Source organism: Plectropomus leopardus, chromosome 2, assembly GCF_008729295.1.
Source record: "Plectropomus leopardus isolate mb chromosome 2, YSFRI_Pleo_2.0, whole genome shotgun sequence".
NCBI lineage: Eukaryota > Metazoa > Chordata > Actinopteri > Perciformes > Serranidae > Plectropomus > Plectropomus leopardus.
The window spans coordinates 34,778,460-34,804,485 of NC_056464.1; the positions used below are offsets into that span (position 1 = coordinate 34,778,460).

A 26,026-nucleotide genomic window follows, 5' to 3' on the forward strand; every position below is an offset into this window, starting at 1 on the left:
ATGATGCTGCAGCCTTCCTGCTTGGGCAGGCCTTTAAGGTTTTTGGCTGGTTAGATGTATGTCGGCATTAAACTCAGAATATAAGCGACCTTAATTTAATAATTTTTACATATAAATTTCGGATCTATGTATCTATAAAAGCAGAGGATGAGAGAGGGAAGTTTTGGAGTCACTGCATTAGGTGATGATGATGATGATGATGATGATGATGGCGGTGGATGAGTTACCTGCAGGGCGAAGGTGCCCAGCACGACGCTGCAGAAGATGGGGTTCCTGTAGACGCCCTCGAACACGTTCCTCTCTCCGTGGATCTTCCTGGCATTGATTTCGTTGAAGAGCTGCATCATGACGAACACGTTGAACACGATGGTGTAGTGCTCTGAAGGCGGCGAGTGCAGGGGAGCATTACGTCCGCTGTCGATGTCGAAAAACGTCTCGCCTGAGAAACAAACACATAATAATCATCTTAATATCCATACATTTCCTCTAAAACGGATTCATATATTGATTTTTTAAAAAATGAAGAGTATTTCCAAAATGTGAAGATCTCACAGACAGACAGCGATGGATTTGTCCTTTTGCGCGTTGTTAGTTTAACTCACCAGCGAAGAGCAGGGTGAAGATGATGACGAGCTGGTACACGGCGTGGCCCAGGATGTTCTTCATCATGGTCCTGGAGATGAGAGGCTTGTCGCGGCCGTACGGTTTACGCAGCAGCAGAGACTCGGTGGGCGGCTCGGTGGCCAGAGCGAGAGACGCCAGCGTGTCCATGATGAGGTTGACCCAGAGCATTTGGACGGCCTTCAGAGGAGAGTCCTGCAGGAAGAAGAGAGGGAGGAGGAGAGGTCAGGACTCCATCTCTGCACATTTTAGTCATACCGCTTTAGAATAAATGCAAATTTCTTTTCTCAAATCAAATTATTTTCAGCTTAAACAAATGCTCCTCCTCCTCAGTTCTTAATAAACGCTTTGACTTTTTATGCAAACCTCTAAAATCCACCTCACATTCAGTCTGAAGAGCGTCGACTCATGACGACGTGACTACAGACACTGGTGGAGTCGGCCTAAGAGCTCAGCGAGTCCAACGCACTGATTCAAAAACATGTTTGCACATGTGAGCTGAATGAAACACAATGTTACTGCATATTCTGGCTGCTGAGTCAATCTAAGTGCATTATTTCCACTGGGACATCATGTATTGGTGGATGTTATTGAGGCCACATGCAAGCATGAGATCGACACCACTCGGCGCTGAAAAGGGAACCTCCCCCTCCTCTCTCGTTTTTTAACAAGAGAAAGAATAAAATTCACATTTTCATTTGCAGTAAACAGTAAACAGAGTAAAGGACAGTCTTTGAAGTAAAGGAGTCTGTTAGTCAGTTTGTGTTATTGTGTGACGTTAGTGAACCTTAAACTACCCTTTAAAAAGCTGTTATTATACACACGATTGTTATTTCCATACATAAGCTGCAATATCTGGATGTAATATTACATGCTATCATAAATTACATTTATTAATTTTTATTTTTGTTATTGTTACTATTATTGTTGCTGTGCATCTCTGACCCTCTCTCTCTTGTCGTCTACTTTAATTTTACTGGTTCTTATAACGTCTATTGCACGTCCTCTTCAGTTGCTCTTCCTGAGGTTTCTACCGTTTTTTACTTCTTTTTCTCCCATTAAGGTTTTTTTGGGACAGAGGGATGCTGTTCGCCGTAAAGCCCTCTGAGGCACATTGTGATTTGCGATAATGAACTTCATAAATAAAACTTAATTGAAAAACACCAAAGTCACACAATAACACAAACGAGCAAACTGACTGTGGTCGTAGCAGCTCCCGTCTTCAGCGAGGTCAAATTACTGTTTCAGCTGATGCAGTCCGGCTTTGCATCGATAAGTTTCACTTTTGGTTCAGTTCCCTGATGGCTGAGCCCGTCTGTTTGTGAAGTATCGAGCATACGACTTAGATTATACTGCACGAGTTCTGTGCGAGATTGTAAATGGATGTTATGATAAATATTTGCTGTTAAATGTGGACCTCTATGACTTCAATCATCAAGAATTTTCTCCGTCTTTGGATTTCTTGTAAAAACACAGTCCTCTTCATGAATTCAAAATAACAAGGTGTGAGTAAATATACTTATAAGTATTCCTTTAAGTAAGGTTAGTGCTTTAACAATAAAGAGATTTAAATAGTGCTTCTTTTTTTTTATACCACAGTACCATAATCACGACTAATTATATCCCTGTGTGTTTCCTTCCTTCAAATGCACATAAATGCAGGAACACACACACACACGCGCACACATTTCATTGGACCCCCTCCATTCGTGAAACCAAACCTACGCCCCTGAAACATTCCTCTGTACATACAATAAAGACATGAATCAGTTTACCATCTTTTAATGATCTGTGCCAACATGTCAGCGGCCAAACAGAGACGAAGCGCTGGCTGATCAGTGAGTATAAACACGGAGAGCACAGACCTGCTGAGGCCCTGTTATATTTCAGGATTATGATGGTGACGTGTTGCCATGGTTTCAGGCTGTATCTTAGCCTACTTTGTGCTCTCTACTCTGCAGCCGAGTTAGTTATCTGTCCTGCCAGCTGTGAGCCTTTCAATTAATACACAGCCGCAAGTTACTTTTTTCATTGTGTCAGGAGTTCAGTTTCCTGATTAGAGACACATTATGAAACAAAAAAAAGTGACACGGCTGCCTCGCCTCCTCACAGCGCTCCGACGGTCACATCAAAAAATGACTCTCTTTTTCTGGTTTCTGTGGAGATTTGATCAGAAGGTGATTTACAGAAGAGCAGATGCATCCAGTGAGCCTCAAAAATTAATATAATATCTGGACACAAACTTCCGTTCAATCGTCAAAATCCACAGAGAAGGAAACACTGATTCACAGCTGAGTGCAGCCAACATGTTACACAACTCAGTGTTTGGTCTCATTTGTGCTCAAATTCTCATTCAAACGTGTGCGTCCTGAATCAGGTTCAACCAGCTGACTGATGGCTGAACCACGCAACATTTATCCTGGTGATATTAACCCTTTAACACCTGGATCAACATCAGTTTTCTTGTGCTGCATTCGGACGCCTTTCTCAAGCATTTAAACCTCTGAAACTCGAGAACTGGTTTCATTTCTTTTAAAAACATGAGGAGAGAAGGAAATGAGCCTTCTGATCATTGCCATCTTGGTTCATCTCATGCCGTTGGGTCTTTTCTTAGACGTACATTGAGAAAGAGAAATCTATAATTCAGTGAATACTTTTTTTTTTTTTTTTTTTTTTGGCACCATAACCACCTTGAAATGTCTCCTTTCACTATCATGAGTTAATTCATCCACTCGGGTAACTTTTGGAGTTTAAAAATTCAGCAAGATTAAATCATTTTATCCTCATTTGCCATTAAGCTCGTGGAGCGCTAGAACAGAAGTCAGTCGCTCAGCTGGCTGAAGTTGGCAGTCGTGCTCAGCCGCGCTCAGCCATGCTCAGCGTCTATAGCAGCGCTGATCATCCAGGTAATTTTACACACGGCAGTTGAGCCATTTTAGCGTCATGCACCACTGAGCAACTCTCATAGGAATGAACGGGGCCCCATCGCCGATGTTGTATCCATTTCTCTTAATACGTCCATGACCTGGGAGCCACGTCCAATATTGTATTCAGTCCATGCTCAATACACTCAAAAATTATTTTTCAGCTATCCAATAGTTGTCAAAACATCTGAATCAGGAGTTGTGGACCGACAAACAATTACCCACTCATGGTCATACCGATAGTGCTGATACAAAGTACAGACGTCTAAAGCTGCAAGAATCAAAATAAAATTAATTTTCCATTAACGTGTGCATAATGTATGACACAATCTAAAATTCAAATCACTTTTTTTTAGAATGAACCAAATGAAAAATAACATAAAAGCTCCAGAGACAACAGTTTAATGTACTTAAAAGATGACAAACACTAGCGTTATCATGATGTAACTGAATGTGACTCGGAGTCTTTCACAGCTTGCAATGTGAAACCTAAATTTATTAAAAAAAAGAAAAAAAATAAGTAAACAAAGTCTCTACATTTAAATTTGTCTTGATTTGAATTCAGCTCCAATTAGAAATCTAGTGGGATTGTCCTTTTTATGGGATTCCCACAGGCCTCTTTGGTGAAAAAAGTCATTAAGTCATTCACAAAAAACACCAAACAGGATGTAACATCAAACAGCCGGATCACCCGAATCAGAGGACACCACAACCGACCGTTATCCATAAATTTAGATACGTTTTTTTCTTTCTTTCTGATGACTGTGAAAATAAAGCTTATTTCAGAGGAAATTACACACAAATTAAGTTAAAAAAATTGTCTTTCATTATGAGCACACAAACTGAGTTAAAATTTAAATTATTTCATGATGAGTTCATTTCTATATTGGCAGCTCTGGATTTCCCCTAAAAACACCAAAGATACCAACCGTAACAGAAACCAAACAGCCAGTTATAAACACCACACGAGGGAACTGATGACTATGAATGTTTAACGCCCCAAACCTGTAGGTTACTTTCAGCTGCAACAGCAGATTCATGTGTTAATACGAGCCGATCCATCACTGCTCTCAGATTCAGACCTCCTGGTGTCTCAGCAGCTGTGAAACACCACGAGCCGTAACCTCACATTAGTGTGCAGCCTTCAGCCTTCAGCCTACCTGTGTGATGCAGGCGCCGGTGAACGCCACGATCACGGCCACCACGTTGACGGTCAGCTGAAACTGCAGGAACTTTGAGATGCTGTCGTAGACGTTTCTTCCCCACATGACGGCCTTGACGATGCTGGTGAAGTTGTCATCTGTCAGGATGATGTCAGAAGCCTCCTTTGCCACGTCTGTGCCGGCGATTCCCTGAGAAGAAGAAACGGAAAACGATCAGATCCTGGCTCATGATTGTCGATGGGTGATTCATTTTAATGGTTCACAAGCTAAAAAGGCACATTTTCATGATTTGTGATTATTTTTCTGAAGTTTAATGTGACTGCCTGCCGTGTCATCTGCAGGAGAGAGCTGCTGCTCTCAGCAGTATTTTGCTTCTGTACCTGCAGAGCAGCGTGACAGGCACGAGGGGGAGGAGAGGGAAACACCAGCTGCTCATCCTCAGAGTGGATACAGTGGAAATGTTAAAAAATAATACTGGAGGTTCTTTTTTCCCCCAGTTTTCTTGGAGAAAACAACCTTCCCGTAGGCCTCTGATTTAAAGGATAATGCTGCTTAAGTGTGCAAAGCTTTAAGTGACACTATTTTTAACCCACCCATCTGACACAGTGTGGAAATTAAAACAGGAGAACGAGCGTCATGTTAAGAGAAGCTGTGATGTGAGTCGCTGTGTCTCTGCAGACTCAGACTCTTCCAGACAGACGGAGGGGGATCGCTCTCTGTTTTCCAGCTGAACAGGTGATAATTGAACTGGGACACATGGGTGCAAACTGAAAATATTCCAAATGGGACACATTAGGACTAAAAGGTCACTGGTTTAAATCCCCCGACTGCCCCTGTGATGTGTTCGGGAACAGTTACTGCTGTCAGATTGCTGTTTGACAGCAGAGCAGCTGCTCAGCAGCCTGCAGGAGACTCTGGTGTTCAGATGACTTTCCTCAGTAAACAAAGGTCACAACAACACTCAGAGGAGACAGCTGATGTTACTGAGCTCTTCCACTGTGCTTTTAATTTATCTGTGCCGGCTATAATATCAGCTGATCGGCTGAGTTCAAGGCAGCTCTTTGTGCGCCGGTGTCACATGGGAGAAACGACACGCTGTGAATATTTTCTGATCAGCAGCAGTTGAAACAGTCACTGATCAGAAACACTGTGACAGCGAGCAGAGCTGCTTCAATCAGTGTCTTTGACTGATTTTTAGTGTGTTTCTTTGAGGAACCATACGCCACTGCTGCTAATTCACAACTGCATTTAACCCTCTGAACCATCAGCACCCACAAACCTCTTACTGACGCTCAAAGTCACTACATTATTATATTATCATTATTATCTGCAGACTGTGTTGAGTCGCAGAAATGGCAGAATTGTCCTACCTCATGAAAAGGTAAGTGTGGTCCTTTGGAGCCCTTTGCTTAAGTATTTCCAGTGTGAACTCAAAAAAACTATATCAAAAGGTCAATACCCTTCAGATTGGAGGCAAACTACACCTCATGAGAGGGGCCACATGAGATTTCCAAGACCATTTTTTTGACACACGCTGCTGATGAGTCAGATGACAATGTAACCCATCTCTCAGGATACAGTTATTGTCAGTATTTTAATTATTTAATTATTATTATTTATGATTTTTTTACCTTCTTTTTGTCTTATAACATCCAAATTATTACCTAAACCAATGTTTTAACATTCACATTCTGTACCATCGGTACAGTCCTAATGTTCGCGAAGAGATTTCATGGAAAAAAAAAAAAAAATTGTACAGAAATTAATAGTAACTGATAGATGCTAGAAAATGGAAGAAAAATACATGTAAAAGTATAAAACACAGCAGTGTGGCCTGACAAATTTTGAGAATAATGATGTAAAGTACATGTAAATGTTATTTAATAGGCTAAAAGCCACTGATGTGGACTGAAGACTGAGAGCAGAGATCAGGTCTGTCGGCTAATTAATGATTAACTGTCCCTGAACAGGAGGTAAGACTGCTGACTGTAGATAGACAGACATAAACCAAAAATATAAAGACAGAATCGGTCTCTTTGTTGTCCCTCTCTTTGTCTTTGGAGAATAAGATCAGTAATGTGGCGGCACAGTGGGACCCCACTGATGAGCATCCAAACTCAACATTCACTGATTTATTTATTTCACGGATTTCTTTATGAATGGCATGAAACTCAGGTGTTATTGTGGACTTTTTCATGGCTGTTTACAAATTGAAGTAACGCAAAGATTTTTCTGTTCTTTGGTGATGATGCAGAGCAAACTGGAGCAGCAGATAAGAAGCAGTGCTGAGTTGTGGGGAAAAAAAGGAGGAAATGAAGAAGTGGTTACCATGGCAAAGCCAACATCAGCTTTCTTGAGGGCGGGGCCGTCGTTGGTACCGTCACCTGTCACTGCCACCACCTGCCGAGTCTCACCCACCGTGCTGTCGATGATGCCTGATCGATAATAAAAAGAACAAAACAACTCAGCATTTCAATTAATACTTAAGAAAGAAGAACAACATTTTGAAGCTATTTACTGTTCTTCAACTAGAGTTGAACCAGTATGAGATATGACTGAGGCACAATTCAACCCGAAATCAAAATGACATGTTATTCCTCTTTCCTGTACTTATTCATTAACCCAGGTTATTTTGTCACAAGCACCAGATACACGCTTCCCTCTGCGCAGTGATACAGTTGGTGGGTGTAATTCGGTAGAAAGAAAGTAGTGCCTACATGAACCTGCTCACATTAAGGTCTGTGGGTTATCTTGAGTAACACGGTCATGATTCAGTTCCATTATATTGGAGAGCAGTCAGACGTCTCTACGGCCGACATCTGCAACACTCTGACACTCAACAACAAAACAATCCAGACTGATAAAAAGCAGTACAACTACAGATAAGAGAAAAATACATATATATGATTTTAGGCTGAACTGTCCTTTTCCTGTTATCTCATTTTGTACACAGGGACAAATAAAGATCTAACAAGCAGTAAAGAAAGCTAAATGGTACACATTTTCAAAAACTGAACCCACCTTTGACCAGAGTGTGTTTGTCCGTCGGTGAGGAACGAGCCAGAACGCGAAGTTTGGGCCAAACTTTGTCCAGACGCTCTTGTTCCACCTAAAAACACATTAAACAAGAAAAAAAAACATTTTTAAATTACAATCCCTGTCTGTGTAATTACAGCATGAAAGCAGAAAATCCTCCGTAACCCGCCTCTAAGTATTATGTTCTAGTACAATGGAGAAACTTTTATTTTGTAGTTTGGCCTTTATTTCATACAGATGCTCAAACCTGATGACTATCAGCAACCACATACTGATCAAATCAAGATTAAAACACCTGAGAAAACTGGACAGACATCGGTCAAAAAGACAGAAACTGAAATCTGTTGCAGCAGCTGAACAAGGACGAGACCGTAAAGACCCCCGGTCATTTTAACAGACATGACTTTTCTAGGATGTCTGGATCTATGATCAATGTCATCTGACTACACCCAAATGCACAGGCGTATTTGAACTGATGTCTGTAAGCCAATCACAGTGTTTCAATTTAATCTAAAGCGGACCGCAGTAGGGCCACGTCCCCCCTTATTGAAATTCAACCATTGCTTTAAAATGTTTTGTTTTGTATTGTACTTCTTGCATTTTAATTTTTTTCCTGTGTGTTGTTTTAATATTTTTCTTGTGCGTTGTGTTTCAAAAAATTTCTGTCTTTTTTGTGTGATTTTAAGTGCAGAGCACTTTGTAACATTGTTTTTGATAAATGCTATATAAATAAACTTTATTATTATTATTTATTTATTTTTAACAAGCATGGCCAACCACGGGGAAAGGAGGAGGCCAGGAAACATTTCAGTCTATTAAGTCTATTGTTAAAGTAAACACGATATTTAACATTACTTATATATGTTAAAAACATGATATGAAAGATTTTACTCAGGATTTTTTCAAAAACCGGAAAATGAAAAGGGGAAATACAGTTTAAAAAGGGAAATACTGTTCTGATTTGATTCTGAATAATACAGTCAGATTATAATTCATCCTTTTTATTATGTTCACAAAATATTAATGGCAGGAGGTTTTCAACATACTGTTTTTTGAGATGCTTCAGAAACTGCAGATATTCTGAGTCATAATTACAAATACTATGCAAAACATTTACTACAACGTGTTTTAAAGCATCACCTTATTCACTGATATGAGTGAATCGATTGTGAACTGATGATATGATATTAACCATTCATGACAAATAAATAAACTCATGTTTTTTTGTTGAAAAAAGGTCTACTAAGACAATTAATTGTCATTTTTACTATCAGGTGGTTTCTGCATTCGGATTCTTTGTCCACTGGCATGGACAGAAAAAACACATTATAAAGTATCCTAACCAAAAATTGTTTTTGCTAACAATTATAAAAGCATTTAGAGTAGAAATGCACCGTTATAATATATACCTTTTTTATTTGGAACATAATTGGACTCTGAATGGGCCAGACCAATAAATCATCACATATTACATTACTGAAAATATGTGATGAAATTCAAGGCTGTAAATTTCAGAGTCATCCTGTGGTACAAACTTCTTATAGCTTTCAGGCTTAAAATTTTAATTCCATATTTGTTCGCTGTGTTAACTTTCAGTAAAACCTTGCTGCCCTGGTCTCACCTCTCCCTGGTCGTTTCTGATCTGCCTGTTGAACTCTTTACCCTCCAGACACAGGAAGTCCTCCCCGGGCAGCAGGATGCCACACTTGGTTGCGATGGCGCGGGCGGTGTTGATGTTGTCTCCGGTGACCATACGAACAGTGATGCCTGCACGCTGGCACTTAGAAATAGCCTCAGGTACCTGGAAGAGTGTCAGAAAAAAAGCACAGCTGTTCAGGGGAAAGTCGCCAGCTTCTCTTTGTGATTTATCCACTGATTTAAAGATCATTTTAAGGACACTCACTCATCTTCAACCCAAGTGAGACACTCTGATGTTGAGTCCTTTAGTCTGATTTATTCTATTAAAGCGATTCATGATAAAACAGATCGAGAATCACGTCTCCAGATGCCAACATGTGGGACTCATCCTGCAACAGCTGCAGCAGATTTCACCTGAGATCTCACCGTTGACGTTTTTTTTTTTTTTTTTTTATCAAATCCTAAGTGAGACCTCATTCATCTCAGATAATAGAGTGAATAACAAGAGACGCAGACTGACATCTGCGAGGAGTCCATGGCGACATAATGGTCAGTGAACAATCAGAAAGCTGTTGACGACTTCGTCTGCTCAACGGGTGGCTCAAATGGCATTTGACCAATAGACCAACAGGAGTTCTGTGCTGCTTCCAAACACAAACACACATCACATGTTTGATCCGCACAGAGGGGAGCCTGGAGCAAGTAAAGAGGCTGGACTGTCATTATGATGAGCATTTTCCAGCCAGTGAGATGGTTGAAGATTTTTCGGAACATACTGAAGTTCAATGATCCAATGTTCAAAAATGAATATGGATTTTTATGGTAAAACTGTTACGATTGCACATTCAACATGTGCAGCGGCAGAACGGAGAGCCGTCAGGTGTAGCGACAGTAACTAAGGGGACAGGGGTCAGACGGGTCATTGAACACACCTGGGACACACCAGGTGCAACATACAGACAGAAAAAGTACTCAAGGCTGATCCAGGCTGCTTTACTGACTAGTTGCTGTGTGTCACTGCTAGACTTTGTTCAGCGTTGTATCCTGCGTGATGGCGATACATAACTTTTAAAGGGTAACGTCAGTATTTTTAACCTGGAATCTGTTTTCCGATATTGTGTCTAAGTGTCTAATGGGATCAATGATTCTTAATATTGGTCCTGTATTGAGCGAGACTGCTGCAGGCAGTGGCCACAAAACAGGCTGCGATGTAACCACTTGTCAGTTTATATCCACTAAAAGTGTTTGTTTTTGCCATAGACAGATTCACATTATTTTTAGTGGCTGACAACAATATGTAAAGGATCCCCACAGAGACAGACCTTTTTTTTTTTACAAAGTAAGATCCCTTTTTGTTTTTCCAGAAACCTCCATCACCAAACCAACCAGACTCCATATAAATAAACAGCAATTTTATCTATGTAAAACACATTTCACTCACAGTCGACAGAAACGAATAACAACTCACAAAACTGTCTTTTATCCGTCTCTCTATTGCTCCAACAATCACCAACTCTGGTTTGGTTGAAATAAACCCTTATTTCACCCCGTTGGATGTGAAAATACGCTGGTTCTATACATGCTAAAATTGCTGTTTATGTAAATGGAGTCTGGTGCAATGGGCAATAGCAATTTCGGGGCTTACTCTTTACACAAAAACGTCGATCTCTGTAGGGATTCTTTCAATAATGTTGTCAAACACATGGGGCGCCTAGTGGCTCAGTTGGTAGAGCGGGCGCTCCATTACAGAGGCTAAGTCCTCGCCACAGCGGCTGTGGGATTGTTTCCAACCTCAGCCCTTTGCTGATGTTAAACCCCTCTCTCTCCTCCTTTCACGCTTAAACTGTCTAATAAAATCTAATAAAGGCAAAAAAAATAAAAATAATCTGTCAGGCATTTAGAATTACAAAACAGGCCTCTCTGTGGCAAAAACAAACCTTTTAAGTTAATGTAAATCGCAAAAATGCCCGAGTGGTTAGAAAACAAGCACTTTTAGTGGACATGATTTGGTTACTTGCAGCCTGCAGTGGTCTTATCTTATTACTAGAATAATTTCAAAAATGATTTGTCATTAAGACACAAAAACATGAGAAAATAGGTACCAAACAGAATAATTGTCCATGTAATTCCTCTGCTTTTAAATGATGGCAAACAGCTGAAGTATTCGTGCAGTTGCTACAGCTGCCAGCTCACAGCTACATGCATGATTCATGTTTTAGAACATTAATATGAATTTTCTGTCTAAAAGCGGCAATATTAGGCAGAGTTCTGTGTCTCTCACATGCCAGGTCATGTAGAGATAAACTGGCTGAATCCTGCTGCTCTCCAGTTATTTCCATCCTGTCTGTGATCTTTGTGCTCTGACATTAAAGCAGCAGGCAGCAACACTGATGCCGTCTGAGCTTCATTACAGGCTTCATTTAACACTTCAGAGCACCTGCACACCTGACCACGACTCACTCCACTGTTCCTGTTCGGAAAACGCTGTTCGTTTATCTCAGCTCTGTCATGGACTATTGAATGTTTTCACCTCGGCATTTTTCCTCACAACAGAATCACTTTAATATAATTATGAGCAGCCTGTCGGATGTGTTTGGTTACACTCTTCAGCTCCATGTTTTGTCTGTTTCTCTCTCATGTTTCTTTCAGGAATAAAACAAACGTCAGTGATTTGGTTTCATGCCTACAGAGCATGCAGGACATTTCAAAATCAGCCAAAATCATTTTTGTAGCAGCGGAAAACAGCTGCGACGACAAACACTGATTATCAGCACTGACCTTTAAAAAAAGTCCACTTTTTTTACTCAGAGTTTAAATTATAATGTGGCTTTCAAAGGAGACATATTTTTGGGGGTCGGGAGATGTGAAAGTGCTGATGCAATCATGAATGTGCCCGCCAAAGTGGAAAAATAAACTATCAATAGATTTTAATTCATACAGCGAATATTTGCCTGAAAAAGACAAAGAAAAAGAAAAAAATACTCAATGTTGAAATTTAATCTCTCTCACACAAAAAGGTCAACGCACAGTGGACATTTGATGAGGTTACATCCCAGAACCATTATGAAAATTATTCAAAAATGTTTACAAAGGTGCACACATCAAGATAAATAACTGGTCCTCAACAGAGATCGTCTGCATACTCGTACGTGCTTTCATGAATATTTTCAGTAACCACCAAAGTGAGGTTTCGAGGGTCAACCCCTTAATCAAAAACAAACACAACACAGAAAAAGCCCCTGAAATACCTACCAGGCCAGGTCACCTACAGATCACCTTATCAGCTACCTTGGATAATCTTATGTTGCACAAATAAATAAATGCATGGATATTAAAATGATGGTGTGAAAGTATCAAAATGTCCACAGCCTCAAATATTGACCCTAACAGCTGCTCTGAACACGACATGATTAGCAGCAGGATGAAGAGGAGAGGAAAAGAAAAAGACAAACGCTCTCTCATACCTGCTTTCATTTGTGTATGGCAGAGGACATGAAGCTTGTGGAATCAGTGACCTCTTTGAAATCACTCCTTAAAACCCATTTTTAAAGTGTTCACTACTTTTGATCTTTTTATTGTATTTACTTTTATTGCTATGTTTTTCATTGTTTTTAACTCCATTTCTCTTTATCGTCTTTCTTTTATCTTGTTCTTGCATCTGATTTCTTGTTAAGTTCCACCTTAATTACTGTCTGGCTTTACTTCGACATTATTGTTCGGCTTCTATTGTTATTTTGCCTCTGGGCTATCATGCTCCTGCTTTGCTTTGTTTGCCAAAGCACTTTGTAAACTCTTTCTTTTTAAATGTAAGTTATTATTATAATTATGTATTTAAGGAGTAGCAAATACAGACTGAGATAAATTAACAGATATGGAGAGCTAAGCTCCGTGTAACTTACAGCTCCCTCAGCCCGGGGCTTAGTGTAGTGTGAAAAGTCTATAGATATTAGATTTTGGATCTCATAATATTGTAAGTGTTCTCTTTTCCTGGTTTTTGCAATAAAGTGATCTAATTTTTTTAATGCATCAGACTGTTCAGCTTTTCTATTATTTGTCATTTGTCATTATATCCACTTCACTGATGATTATTTATCAAAAATCTTATTGTGTAAATATTTTGTAAAAGCACCAAAAGTCAACCCAACAATATTGTTGCGATATCGATATTGACGTATTTTTTTAACTTATACATTTTTTATGTCATCATATCTTTAATGTATCACACCTGAGAGTTAAACCCCTGATGGAGGTATGATGTGAAATGACACTCCTATAATTAATCTATCCTAATCCTGTAATCCTGTTGGTAGGGTGCACCAAACGGTAACATTTATGTTCTAAACCACACGTGGTCCCTTTTAAGTAAAATAAAATAAAATAAAATAAATTAGTTCTGTACCTCAGGTCTGACGGGGTCCTCGATGCCGACCACGACGATGCAGGTGAGCTCGTTCAGGATTTCGTTCTCGTTGTCCCAGTTCGGCTCTCCGGCCTCGGCGGGGAAGTCCCTGTAAGCCACGCAGATGGTCCTCAGCCCGTCGCACGCCATCGGCTCAATCACCTTACGCACCATCTCGTCGCGGTCCTTCGGCTTGAAGACCCGAGGCTGACCCTGGGCGTCCAAGATACGAGAGCATCTGAGAGAGAAGACAGAGACAGAGGGAGATCATTAGGTCTGTCCGTCCTCTCCTCTTCCCACAGACATTTTCAGTATTTTCGTACTTTCTCAGGACGATCTCTGACGCTCCCTTGCTGTACATGCGGAAGCCTCCATCAGCGTTCTTCAGCACCGTGCTCATGGATTTGCGGGAGGAGTTGAAGGTGTAAACCTTGTAGAGTTTCTCTTCTGGGATCTCTTCTCTGATTGGCTGGTAGTCCCTCTTCAGGTCCAGCACCAGGCCCAGCAGAGCGCACTCCGTCTTGTTGCCCACGTGGCGAGGCAGGCCGCCTTCTTTCTCCGGAGGCTGAGGAGGGACAAAAAGATTGAGTGTGATGATCAATCAGTTTTGTGTCATTACAGGCGGAAAGGAGCACTAAGGCTACTTCTGCATGTCCAGATGTGTTTGATGTAACTGGATTTTTGTTCACTCACACAATAAGTATTGAGGCAAAAGAGAGCAGAAGTTAACTTGCAGTCAGGGTCTGGCAGCTGGTTTGATTTTTGGATCAGTGACCTAAAATATCTAAATTCACTGATCTCAGAGGCTGACCGATCTCTGTTCTTTGGGTTCTTTTTTTGACTGCTGCTTTTCCTGATAGATTTTGCAGAGAGCAGATTATATCAGCTGGAGCTATTTCACATTAATAGACTGTGCAGTGAACCTCTCACCCGAACCACAATTGTAGCTTAGCAACTAATCAACTGACAAGTTGCCAAGTTAAGTGCAGCTTAAGTACAAAATAATTGGTTACTCTAAAATAAAAGAATGGGGAAAAATCTAAAAGGGATCTTTAAAAAAAAGCATTTGCAAGCTGAACTTCACAAAAAAAAACTCATGTAATTGTTTTTTGGGCTCCAACCGTCCCCAGGGCAGGACATACGAGACAAGGGTCAGGGTTAAGGTGAAGTTAAAAGAATACTTCTCCCCAAAAATGATTATTTGTAAATCAATTACTCACCCTGTGTTACACCAAAAACTGAGAAAATTCTTCATGAATTGGAGTCAAAGGGGTCCATGACCAACCACAGCAAAATTATATCAAAACATGTGTTTGCAAACTCTCACACAACTCTTGCAGTATAATCCAAGTCTAATTTATCACATCGTATGCTCAGTACTTCCCAAACACATGATTTTTCACTAAAACCATCCTATTTAAAACACTTTCACATAAACAAAATCACACACGGATGATTGCCGTGCCTGAGCACACGAGTGCTTCGAAATCTGCTTGTGCTTCCAATTGAAATCAGTGAAAATGTTCACTGATGCAGAGCAGCATGCATGAGTAAATGACAGCAGAATTCCCATTTTTAACTAAAATGCACGTTTGAGAAGTTCTGCACATATAACTGGATAAATCAGATTTGGATTATAATGCAGGCATTACACTTTAAAGAGCTCCTATGACTTCAACTCATCCAGGATTTTCTCCACTTTTAAAATCTGTTCAGCGTTTACGCAGGCGACAAAAGTTTTCTTCTCAAATTCAGGGTGAAAAAGGATGAGTAGTTGTTATACAACTGATCATTTTGGGGATGAAATAGTTCTTTCAGCATCCAAGAAATGATTCCAAACAAGTGGGGACCAGCTTTTGACTTTGTGGTCATTTCTGGAAAGAGAAGACTTTCTGTCCGGTCCTCACTTCCTCAAAGGGCTGTTTTAGAGCGTTTTAGGGTTTGGGTTTCGGTTAGGTAGATGAGGTTTTAGGTTGATGTTAGTGTTGTGACTGAATGTAGCTGTGACCGCGAAGGTCTCACCAGGATCTTGGTGGTGTATGCGGAGTTGATGGAGATGCTGTTGATCATAACTTCCAGAGTCTCTGGTTTGATAACTTCGGGTTCGGGGACGCTTTTGTAGTGCGTGTCGCCGATGTACGCCTGCACCACCGTCATGCGGTTCATGGTCAGCGTGCCCGTCTTGTCCGAGCAGATGGCTGTGGCGTTACCCATGGTCTCACAGGCGTCCAGGTGGCGCACCAGGTTGTTGTCCTTCATCATTTTCTAAAATACAGAGAACGAGGTTGGAGGTTTGTGTTTAGTTATCAAATCCTCAACAAACATGACAAATAAGCTTATATTTCCTATAATCCCTTTGTTTCCCGCCCCGCTTACCTTGACGGAGTAGGCCAGAGAGATGGTGACGGCGAGCGGCAGCCCTTCAGGAACAGCCACCACCAGCACAGTCACACCGATGATGAAGAACTTGACGAAATACTGAATGTAAATGGGTGTGCACTCGGCCACCCAGGCCCGGCCCTGGATCCCGAAGGTGTCGATCACAAAGTAGAGAATGAGGATGATGACGGTCACAGCCGACATGATCAGACCTGTTTGGAACGAGCGGACGTTAAACACGAGCCAATGTCCCATTCAGGTCAAGTCAGTTTTATATAGAGAGGCCACTGGCTTCCACAGCATGAAATATGACTTATATACCCTAAGTATGCCATTAAAATGATTAGTTTGTTATTTTAGTGTAAGATATTGTTGATGTGACCTTTTAAAAAGTCCTGTGGTGCATTTAGGCACAATCTGATGTCTAATAACTCCAGTAATACACAGTAAGTAAGCAGAAATGTGATTTTTGTGGACATCTAACAGCCTGTGTAGACCGGGTATTAGCAGGCGTCTTCTGTGATCTGATCACAAGTTGACAGCGCTAATACAAACGTCCAGGTCCAGTCCGCGTGGTCTGGGACGCGACTGACTACTTTCTTTTTTTTTTGCAGTTTAAACGCTACTGCGTCCGGATGTGTCCCTGACAAGGACCACGTTTGGTGACAGCACACCTATGCTGTATAAACTGCCCATTTCACGTTGAGTTGGACGAAGTTTTGAGGGATTTCTATTTGGCATTTTAAATCCATATCAAGTGACACCTGACTTTGAGTATTTAAATTGTCTTTCTACATATGACGTGATATGGATCAGGGATAACCATGCCCAAATCAACCCAGATTCAGGAAACTGTGGATAATTAAAATGACAATATTTCAAATTTAGATTGAGGCTAATGTCTGAAAATTGTTTTAATGCATTTTATTATACACTCAAGACCCTAAAGTCCCTAAATTACATATTAAAGTTGTTTTTGGTGATTTGGGTTCTCAGAGGTTTTACCAGGTAAAAGTAGGCTCTAAGATGCAAACCATGTCATCACAGTGTCTCTGGTTTGATTTCAGACTTTGTTGCATGTCTTCACCTTTCACCCCTCTTCATGTTCTGTCTGTCTCTACAACCAATTATCAAATAAACACCAAAAAAGCTGCAGACTTATGTTCGTTAATGCATTGATTTGTCATTTATGTTTGACTGATTGCTGAATGCAACATTTCAAAATATCAGGCTTCTAAAACAATCTCAAATCACAGAGGACTTCTGGTTAAATCAAAAAAGTATTATTGGCTCATATTTTAGCAAAGCGCTGAGGTCTGGATGCAAAACAAAGGTAAAATATTAACAGGAAGTCTTGGCACTTAACAAGACGATTTAAAAACGTGCCTTTAATATTTGGCTAATAAATATTTGCCTGTAAGTCAGATAGCCGCCTGAGCGTAAAATCATAAACAGGTGAAACAGACAAATCCGCTGCTCTTGTTTTTCTGCTTCACCTCTGCTGTCAGTCACCTCCTGTCAAAGTCTTTCGGCCCAAATTCTATTTCTGTAGTTTGTGACTGGTCGTGACTGCAGTCCGCCCTGTCCTGAAAGCCCCTCAGTGTATTAAGGTCAATTGAAATGACACAGAAAATACCTTCAATTCTGGGATGAATCATGTTCCCAATAAAACGTCCATCCAATAAAACTGAGTGCATTCTGACCCTCAGCCTCTTCCCTGCCTCATCACGCCGTGCGCTATTAAAGAAACAGTCCCACATTTCTGTTTCTTTATCTTTTTTCTCTGTCCTCCCCAGAGTCAGAGGACAGGACAGTTATCAGATCCAAGACGTGTTAGTCTATCTTGGCAAATAAAAAAAAAACTGTAAGCAGGAAACTGACGTACAAGCTCCATCAAAAGACTAAAGATGTTTGATTTACATTTAGTTATTTTATACTATCTTTTACCAGCTTTGACCAGTCCAGGGTGTACTCAGATGACAGTTAAGAAAAAAACTTAAACCTCGACATCCCATAATGAGTTGTCAGCAGTTTGGAGGCACATTTAGAAATCAAAATATTTTCTTAAAACAAGAAAATCAGGCCAAATATTCCACTTAAAGGATGAAATGTGCAGGAGCTGAACTCCAGTGTGTGAAAGAACGACCGTACCAATTCACGCCATCAAGGAGAAAAGTTATCTTTTTATTCCCTTTATTTATTTATGTATTTATTTTTATCGTTTTAATTGATGTTTTATCTATTTTATTTCCTTTTATTTGTAGTTTGATTGCTTTTAATGTTTCTGTTATTGTTGTTTTTGGTGTATGTCTTTGTATTATTTCATACTGACGTTTTAACTGTCCTTTAAGATTTTTTTTTTTATAACAGTGTTTGAGTTAATCATATACAACTACATGGTTGCTTTAATATTGTCCATTACACTTTTTTTTTTTTTTTTTTTTTTTTAAACTTTTTTTATTTTTGTGGATCATTTTGGTAAATACATGTTTCAGTGGCCAAATTTCACTTTGTAGGTGTTGAAAGATTTTTTTTCTGTTTTGATGGATCTCCCAGTTTTCTGTGATAAACTAAAATGTCCTGGACTTCAAGAGATAAAGACTAAGCTGATGTATATGTTGTGTACGTGTGTGTGTGTGTGTGTGTGTGTGTGTGTGTGTGTGTGTGTGTGTGTGTGTGTGTGTGTGTGTGCATGCGTGCGTGTGCTCCTCACCAGCCTTCCCGATCTGTACAGCCAGTCTGGTCAGTTTGCCCTGCAGCACCGACTTCTCCTTCTTGGTCACGTTGACCTTCTTCACCGGTTTGGCCTCCTCTTTCTCCTCCTTCTCCTCCGACTCGGCGGCCTCCTCGCTCTTCAGCGGCTGGATCTCCAGGGCGATGCCGTCCTGGGTTTTGGCTGGGAGGGGGAGGGAGGGTGGGGCGATAAGGTGGTGGTCGAGGGGTAAAAGGAAGAAGGGAGGTGGGACCGGGGTGGAGAGTAAAGAGAAATGAGGAGGAGGAGGTTTAGGAGAGGTCAGGAAAGGGTTTGTGATGAAGAAGAGGTGAAGATGGAGTAGAGAGGGAGGAATGAGACAGAGTGATGTAAGATTGTGAAAGATGCAGAGGGTTGTGTTTTTAAGGACGAAGATGGAGGAGAGGAAAGTTTTCAACAGCAGAGGATGAGGGGAGGCAGGACGAGTTGACAAAAGGTGAATGAATCAAATCAATAAATAATAACAAATCACAAAACAAAAAGGAGGAGGGAGCAGGGTTCAGGAGTGGTTTGGGGATGAAGGGCAGAGAGGCAGAGAAAACGTTACAGATTCAGTCGGAGGGGAAAGATGAAAACGACTGGACGAGTTTTTGTCTCAGAGATCAGAAAAGACCTCTGACTCTTTTTCAACTTTAACATCTTTAGTAACATGGCGACCCTTTGGCTGAATGCAGAGAGTCGCATTTCATCAATTTGTGATCACAGAACATTCATGAAAAAGGTCCAGGTAGCTTTCAGAGAGACGAGTCGGGAGCAGCAGTTCATAATGAAGAGCAGCAGACAGAACAGAGAACAGCAGATACAACAGAGAGGATTTAACCGGGGGCCGTCAATCACACACACACACTGTGTTTGTTTCACATCAGAGCTCCGAGTTTGGAACGAGGCTGAGTTATGAAGTCTGGTGTGGCGTCTGGTTTCACGTCCTGCTCGCCGGCTTTGCTCCTCATTTGCATAAACAAACTGTGTATTTGCATTTCCGTTCGTCAGCTGGGATCCTGTTTGGACTGTAGTACTGTAACGTGAAGCTTTCTGATCTGTTTGATCTCTGCTGAAGAGCTTACACTGAATCCAGCTGCACTCCCTCCATCCACTGCTGTTTGTCATATTTCCATACCAAAGAAATGTGAGCTGGTGTGAATGTAAACAGAACAGATCTACGCTGATCTGACACACTGAGGTTTGATGTGCCGTTTGTCCTCGTGAACAACTGAGCTGACAACTCTGACTGAAGCTGGGAGGATTTATTGACATTAAAACCTGGAAATGTTCTGATCCATCAGCTAACTGTATTGTGCTATGATAAAGAGAGTCACTGCTGGTAACAATGTCAACATCACTTCTGGAACCAACAATACCAACAGATCATGGACATAAAGCAGATTTAGATTCCTGGATGACTTAAAAGAAGTTTCTAAATAACCAGAAGAAACTTCGGGTGTTCACCGCAAAACTCTGCTCAGGTTATCTCAAACATAACCAGGGAATTTTAATGAAATTCATATTAAATTCAAAAGTGACGAGGCAGATTCTGCTCCTATTGTCCTATTTTTATCACCTGCTGAGGTGTCAAGTAATGAAGCCTGTTGGATCATCGACTGGCGAGATCAGATCTGTGCCATTTTGTTTTCTGCTGGAGAAACTTTCACTGGAAGCAGCCAAAAGCAAAATAAGTCAATAATAATAATAACAAGGGTAGGAATCTGGAGTGTTTGGGAGTGGAAACCAATATAGTCCTCTTTTGTGCTGTTTCTCCTGTGAGTTTTCAGCAGAAATCTGAGATTAAAATGTCTTGAGCTAAGTGACTGATTGGACCTCATGCAAGAACTCCTCACACAAACACAAACAGACGAGAGAACTTGTCACACTCATGGATTTATCCTGCTGTGTGATGTATGTGTCGATCGTCTGCCTTTCTCCACAGAGGAAAAACACACAACAGTATATAATCATAAGAAAAACATAATGTGAGGCACCACTGCAGGGAGTATGACGCCTGAAACACACTGCATGAGCAGCACGTGATGGCAACCTCGCCAAACTGCACGCTGGCGGCGCTCACATTGGCAGCGTTGTTGCTGTGTTGCTTCTGCAGGACCGCCTGCTGCTATGAGTTCTGTATTTCCACATTTATAAGCATAAATTCCTCTCATTTATGAAGTCGTGCAAGCTCCTGCATTCTTAACAACACGGTCCTGCGAATGTTTCACAATAAAATTCATTGTGTCAACGACTGATGGGAATCCATCGACAGAGATGTTATCAGAGGACTTTTATTTTGAAAAGGAAGCAGGAGAGTTTGAGTAAAACTGTATATTTATATTTCCTAATCTCTGTGACAGAGAAAGACATTGAGATGGCAATAAAAGCTGGTGTAAAGTATAATTATCAAAACACCAGTTTTACTTTATATTTCTGCTTCTCTCTTTTGTATCTTATTATACTGCCGTGTGTTTCTTGTATCTTGTCCCTTTATTTCTTATGTAAAGCTCTTTGAATTGCTAAAAGATGTCGTATAAAAAGATTTGCCTTGTCTTACCTGTACAATCTTACACAATCCAATACTGTTCTGCCGTAAATCTTATCTAACGTTTATGAAATAAAATTTAAAAAAGCGATGTCACAGTTACAGGTGGTGTTTTTTTTCGGATTAAATCAAATTGAGTGGTGTTTTTATTTTGTTGTCCTTGCCATTGACATGACAGTAGCAGAATACTAAAAACACCTCTCAAATATAATGGAGTCCATTTCAACAGCACATCCTTAACTCTCACCTCGATGCCAAAACATGATTTAATTAACACCTCTATGACATAAATAATATGAAGGCATCATAAAAGTTTATGACAGAGCAGTCATATTGGAGTGTAGAGAATAAAGTGACCACTGAGTGTCTGTCATTGTTTTCAGTGACACTGATGTAAGTCTGAATGCATTATAAACTTGATTTGCCATTTAACATGTAACAAATCAGTCCTGTGGTGTGAAAATCATTGTAGTGATTTCTGATTTTCATTACATAAAAAGTTGTGAAGTAATTTTGCCTGGATGTTGAATTTGCAGTGTGTATCACATCTACTGTTGCAGCAGAGCAGGTCGCCTCATAAAGCAATTTGGAGGCTGATGATCAAAATTCACAAACACAGCTTGTATCCATCAAGATAAAATCAAGGATTCACAAAGAGGGATGTTTGAACATTTGTTCAAACACGGATGGAGAAACGTAAGAGAAAGATAAGAAAATGTTCTTGCATGGGGCTCAATGTCTCTCAAAAATAAATCTGCCAAGATGACCAAAACTTCCACCCAGATCACGGCTCATATTTTGTCAAAAACATCCACACTGAGCCTGAAGAACATCCAAGAGTTGGCTACGCTGGATTAAAACCAGAGAGTGTAGTATGTTTTTTGGACACTAATCCTAAAAGAACTCCCTCACTGTTATCGTCACTGCCTCACTCTGAGTTTCATCAGAAGTTCCCACACAGAATTTTGCTTAAAGGGAAGTCATTACACGACAGCATGACCTCAACATGACATTTAGACACTCTGAATGTGGGAATGAGTCGGTGTCAAACCAGGAAGCTGCGGAGCTTTATGCACATGGTCCACTCTGGAGACAAGCCACAACATAGAACTAACTGACACAGCTTCACATGAACAGGACTGAGACCCACTGACCAACCACAGAACTGTAAACAGGCGCAGCACTGAACCATGGGAGAGCGCACGGCGGGCAGAGGAGGGGAGGGGAGGGTGTCTGACAATCAAAAAAGAAAGCAAGTCAACAAACAGAAGACGAACTCAAAGGATCACCCCAGAAAACGAAAAACGACAGCGATGCAGAACCACGACAGAGATAGACAGAAGGAGGTAGAGGAGGCTGCAGAGCTGTGGAGGCTGCAGGAGACTTCAGCAAGACAGAAAAAATAACAGAGAAGAGGGAGAGAGTCAAACAGTGATTACAAGACAACATGAAGTCCTGAGCAACACCCTGCAAGGAGGCAACAGTGAGAGAAATGAGAGGAATCAAAGGCGAAAAGAAAAGAAACTGAGGATACACAAACAGAACAGACGACAGCCCACAGCCCACTAAATACTGCAAGGGTGCAACTCCCACACACACTGACAGCCTCGCTTCAGCCAAAAAACATCACGGCACTGCGCAGATCAGTCGCTTTTTCTCAACAGTGTCAACAGAGTCGCAATCATCAGAATATAATAAACGTGTGAAAATGTGTGGTAGGAACATTTTAAATTCGCTAATTCCTGATTTTTTGTTGTTGTTGTTGCTGTCGGCAAAACTCAACACCTTAGGCACAGATGTTTCACATTAAAAGCCTTCCAGCAGCTCAAAGGACAAATACTCCCCCTTCCTGGTGGGCTTTTAATGTGAAACATCTGCAGGAAGTTTCATTGACTCTAATTCAACAGTAATAGAAAAAAACAACAAGGCAAAGAAAAGGTGCACGAGTGAATAGAAACTGTTGAAAAGAGAATCTGTTGTCTTGATGAATTCAGAGTAATGCACATTTTCACTGCAGTTATTCCATCAGTACAACAGCAGACCCATTTCACCTCCCTGCTGCTCTCATTTTCTCTTTTTAACACTTTACTATTTTTATTCACTCGTTATTTCCTGTTGCTTCGACTTTGCTGTTTTTTAAATCACGGTTGAGTTACTTCCTGCACAGAGAAGAGCTTTTAAAGCTTTTCAACTGCTCAAAAAGCTTAATTCCCTCTCCAGCAGAGGTGCCCCAAGATTTTTTTATAGGGATGGCCAGACGGGACCCCTGAGAATGGTGGTGGCACACTAAAACCAAAAGCCATGACTAAATTTTAGGAAATTCTGTTATGCTGTTGAAGAAAGCTAGCTGCAAGTTAAGGTGTTGCACACAGATAAACTTTGTTTTTTAATATTTTATAGTAAATGTTACCAGTTATCTGATGTGCAACTAATGACGCCACAGTCATAATTTCAGTTCCAAAACATTCCTGTTATAATGTGTTACGTATCTGTTCATACCATAGACTGTATTAATACTGTATGAATAATTGACGTAGCTCCCCCATAACGTCAATGTGGACTCCAGTTTTAAAACCTCAATTTTGGAAATTCAGCAGTTGAGATATTGTTGAGGGGTGGATCTGACTCACAGACTGTAGCGACACGTAGAGACGACTCACTGACAGTGTGTCACTCAAGTGGCCACACCATTATATTTGCTTAACACTGGGCCTCATTAAAGTGCAAAGAGCAAGATATATAAAAATTCACCCCCGTACGGTTGTCATGAATTTTGAAATTAGCTATAAAGACTAAAACCTCTTTTTGTATCAGGCTGTATACATGTTGATTTCTGCTGTAAAGTTGGACATTTTAACATTGGTTTCTACGGGGATTGAGTCTGTTTTGGAGCCAGCCTCAAACGGCCGTTCATGAATCTGCAGTTTTTTGCACTTCCACATTGGCTTCATCTTTCAGCCTTGGAGGCTGCTACTTGGTTTAAACATACAAATACACAGCTTTAATTTGAAGGGGTACATTGACTGAGTACAAGCCTTCTCAAGTCTGAAGGAGACTCATGGGAAACCATTTTTTACTCAGATATCTTGATGTGAGAGTTTAAGGGACCCTTTTAAAAATTGCCGTGCCATTTGTTCCTTTGCCCAAATTTAGCCTAAATTTAGAACATTATTCAGTCCACTTCCTGACAAGCTTTGTTGACATGGTTGCTTTAGGTTGTCTAATTTCACAAGACGCCACCTTCTTTTCGCTAACTTGAAAAATGATGAAACCGCAGCCTTATTTTGTGCGGGGGATAGGGAGTTTTGGGGGGCGGGGGAGCCCTGGGACCCTCTGGGCCTCCCTTTAAGGCACCTCGAGCTTCAACAATTTGCCAATTATTCAACTAGCCCACTAATCATCACCTAGTTACAGCCTCTCATTTGTGACGATTTGATGCCTTTGAACTTCTTAAGTTTGAGATTGTTGACCAGAAAAAAGAGGCAGCTTTAAGATGTTATGTATGAGTCAAAGAAAATATGACCTTTACCCAGACCTGTAGTTTGTGTCTGTATGAAACCAAAAATCAGTGTTATATTAACATTATGTTGCATAATTTCTGTACAGACGTTACTCACTGACATACTCACCTAACATAATGTTATGCAACACAAATAATTTTAACCCACAACATGACCATTTTTAAGACCTAACAAATAGTTTTGTTGCCTGAACTTGACTGAAGCCGTTTCACATTAACCAGGTTTTACAGTGAATTTGAGCCCGACGTCACACAGAGAAGCTAAAGGTGCCCTGAGCGTCACCATCACACGCTGAAGGTTGTGGCAAAGCGTCGGTATCTGATGAGAACAGGCTGTTGCAGCTCTAATGCTCCGTTTTTCTCACTAGATTTTTTCACAGTGAAACGTCTGCAGGATGTAATTATGCTTTAAAGGGATTGAAAAAACAGCAAAGTAAAGTGTTTGAAGGTGAGAGTGTAACTTAAAGGTGAATTAACAGATTTTTGGCCACTAGGTGGCAGAATAAATCCACCTAACCTGACAGATACATAATCTTGACACATTCAAAAGTATGAACAGCTGCCTGCTTTTACACCCAGCAGACACAAGGAAGCATCATCATCTCACTGGAGTCATGTAAAAAACAGCCGCAGCCGTGGTCGATAAAACCTGTTGACAAAGAAATAAAATGCTTTTCTTTTCCCTTGCTTGATCTGGTCTGTTTGTTGTCGTCTTCCTGCAACAACGTAACTCGCGACACTTGACATGAGACTTCTTGAGCCAGACTTAGTTAGACACAATTACAAACAGATTGGATAAAGCAAAAGGTAAAGAAAAACATTTTAGTTCTTTGACAAACAGTTATTATAACAATCAGTGCCTGTCTGTGACAAAATCAAGCACTTTTAGTTGACGTACAGGACTCGGCGCTGCAGCCCCGAGTGGTTACATTGCAGCCCGTGTTGCAGCTTCCAGGTGAAGCCGACTCCCCAATACTGGACCAATTTTAAAAACTGTTGTTCCCATTTGTCACTGAGACACAAGAACATTGGAAAACAGGGTGCAGGTTGAAAAATACCTAAAATAC

At 40.7% G+C, this 26,026-nt stretch overlaps 1 protein-coding gene across 5 annotated transcripts in view; it reads right to left on the reverse strand.

The window, feature by feature from the left end:
- The window catches only part of LOC121960036 (plasma membrane calcium-transporting ATPase 1-like), a 131,125-nt gene that overhangs the window by 20,925 nt on the left and 84,174 nt on the right, over positions 1-26,026 (reverse strand). For all 5 annotated transcript variants that reach the window (XR_006106946.1, XM_042509646.1, XM_042509631.1 and 2 more), the window contains 11 exons: positions 18,874-19,056; positions 16,158-16,372; positions 15,804-16,046; positions 14,105-14,346; positions 13,782-14,019; positions 9,366-9,545; positions 7,730-7,817; positions 7,037-7,143; positions 4,706-4,897; positions 603-816; positions 228-439 (listed from right to left, as the gene is read on the reverse strand). Coding sequence is in view for 4 of the 5 variants with exons in the window: in XM_042509646.1 (XP_042365580.1) it covers positions 228-439; positions 603-816; positions 4,706-4,897; positions 7,037-7,143; positions 7,730-7,817; positions 9,366-9,545; positions 13,782-14,019; positions 14,105-14,346; positions 15,804-16,046; positions 16,158-16,372; positions 18,874-19,056 (2,114 nt within the window). In the remaining variant the exon portion in view is untranslated. The remainder of the gene's footprint in view (positions 1-227; positions 440-602; positions 817-4,705; positions 4,898-7,036; positions 7,144-7,729; positions 7,818-9,365; positions 9,546-13,781; positions 14,020-14,104; positions 14,347-15,803; positions 16,047-16,157; positions 16,373-18,873; positions 19,057-26,026) is intronic.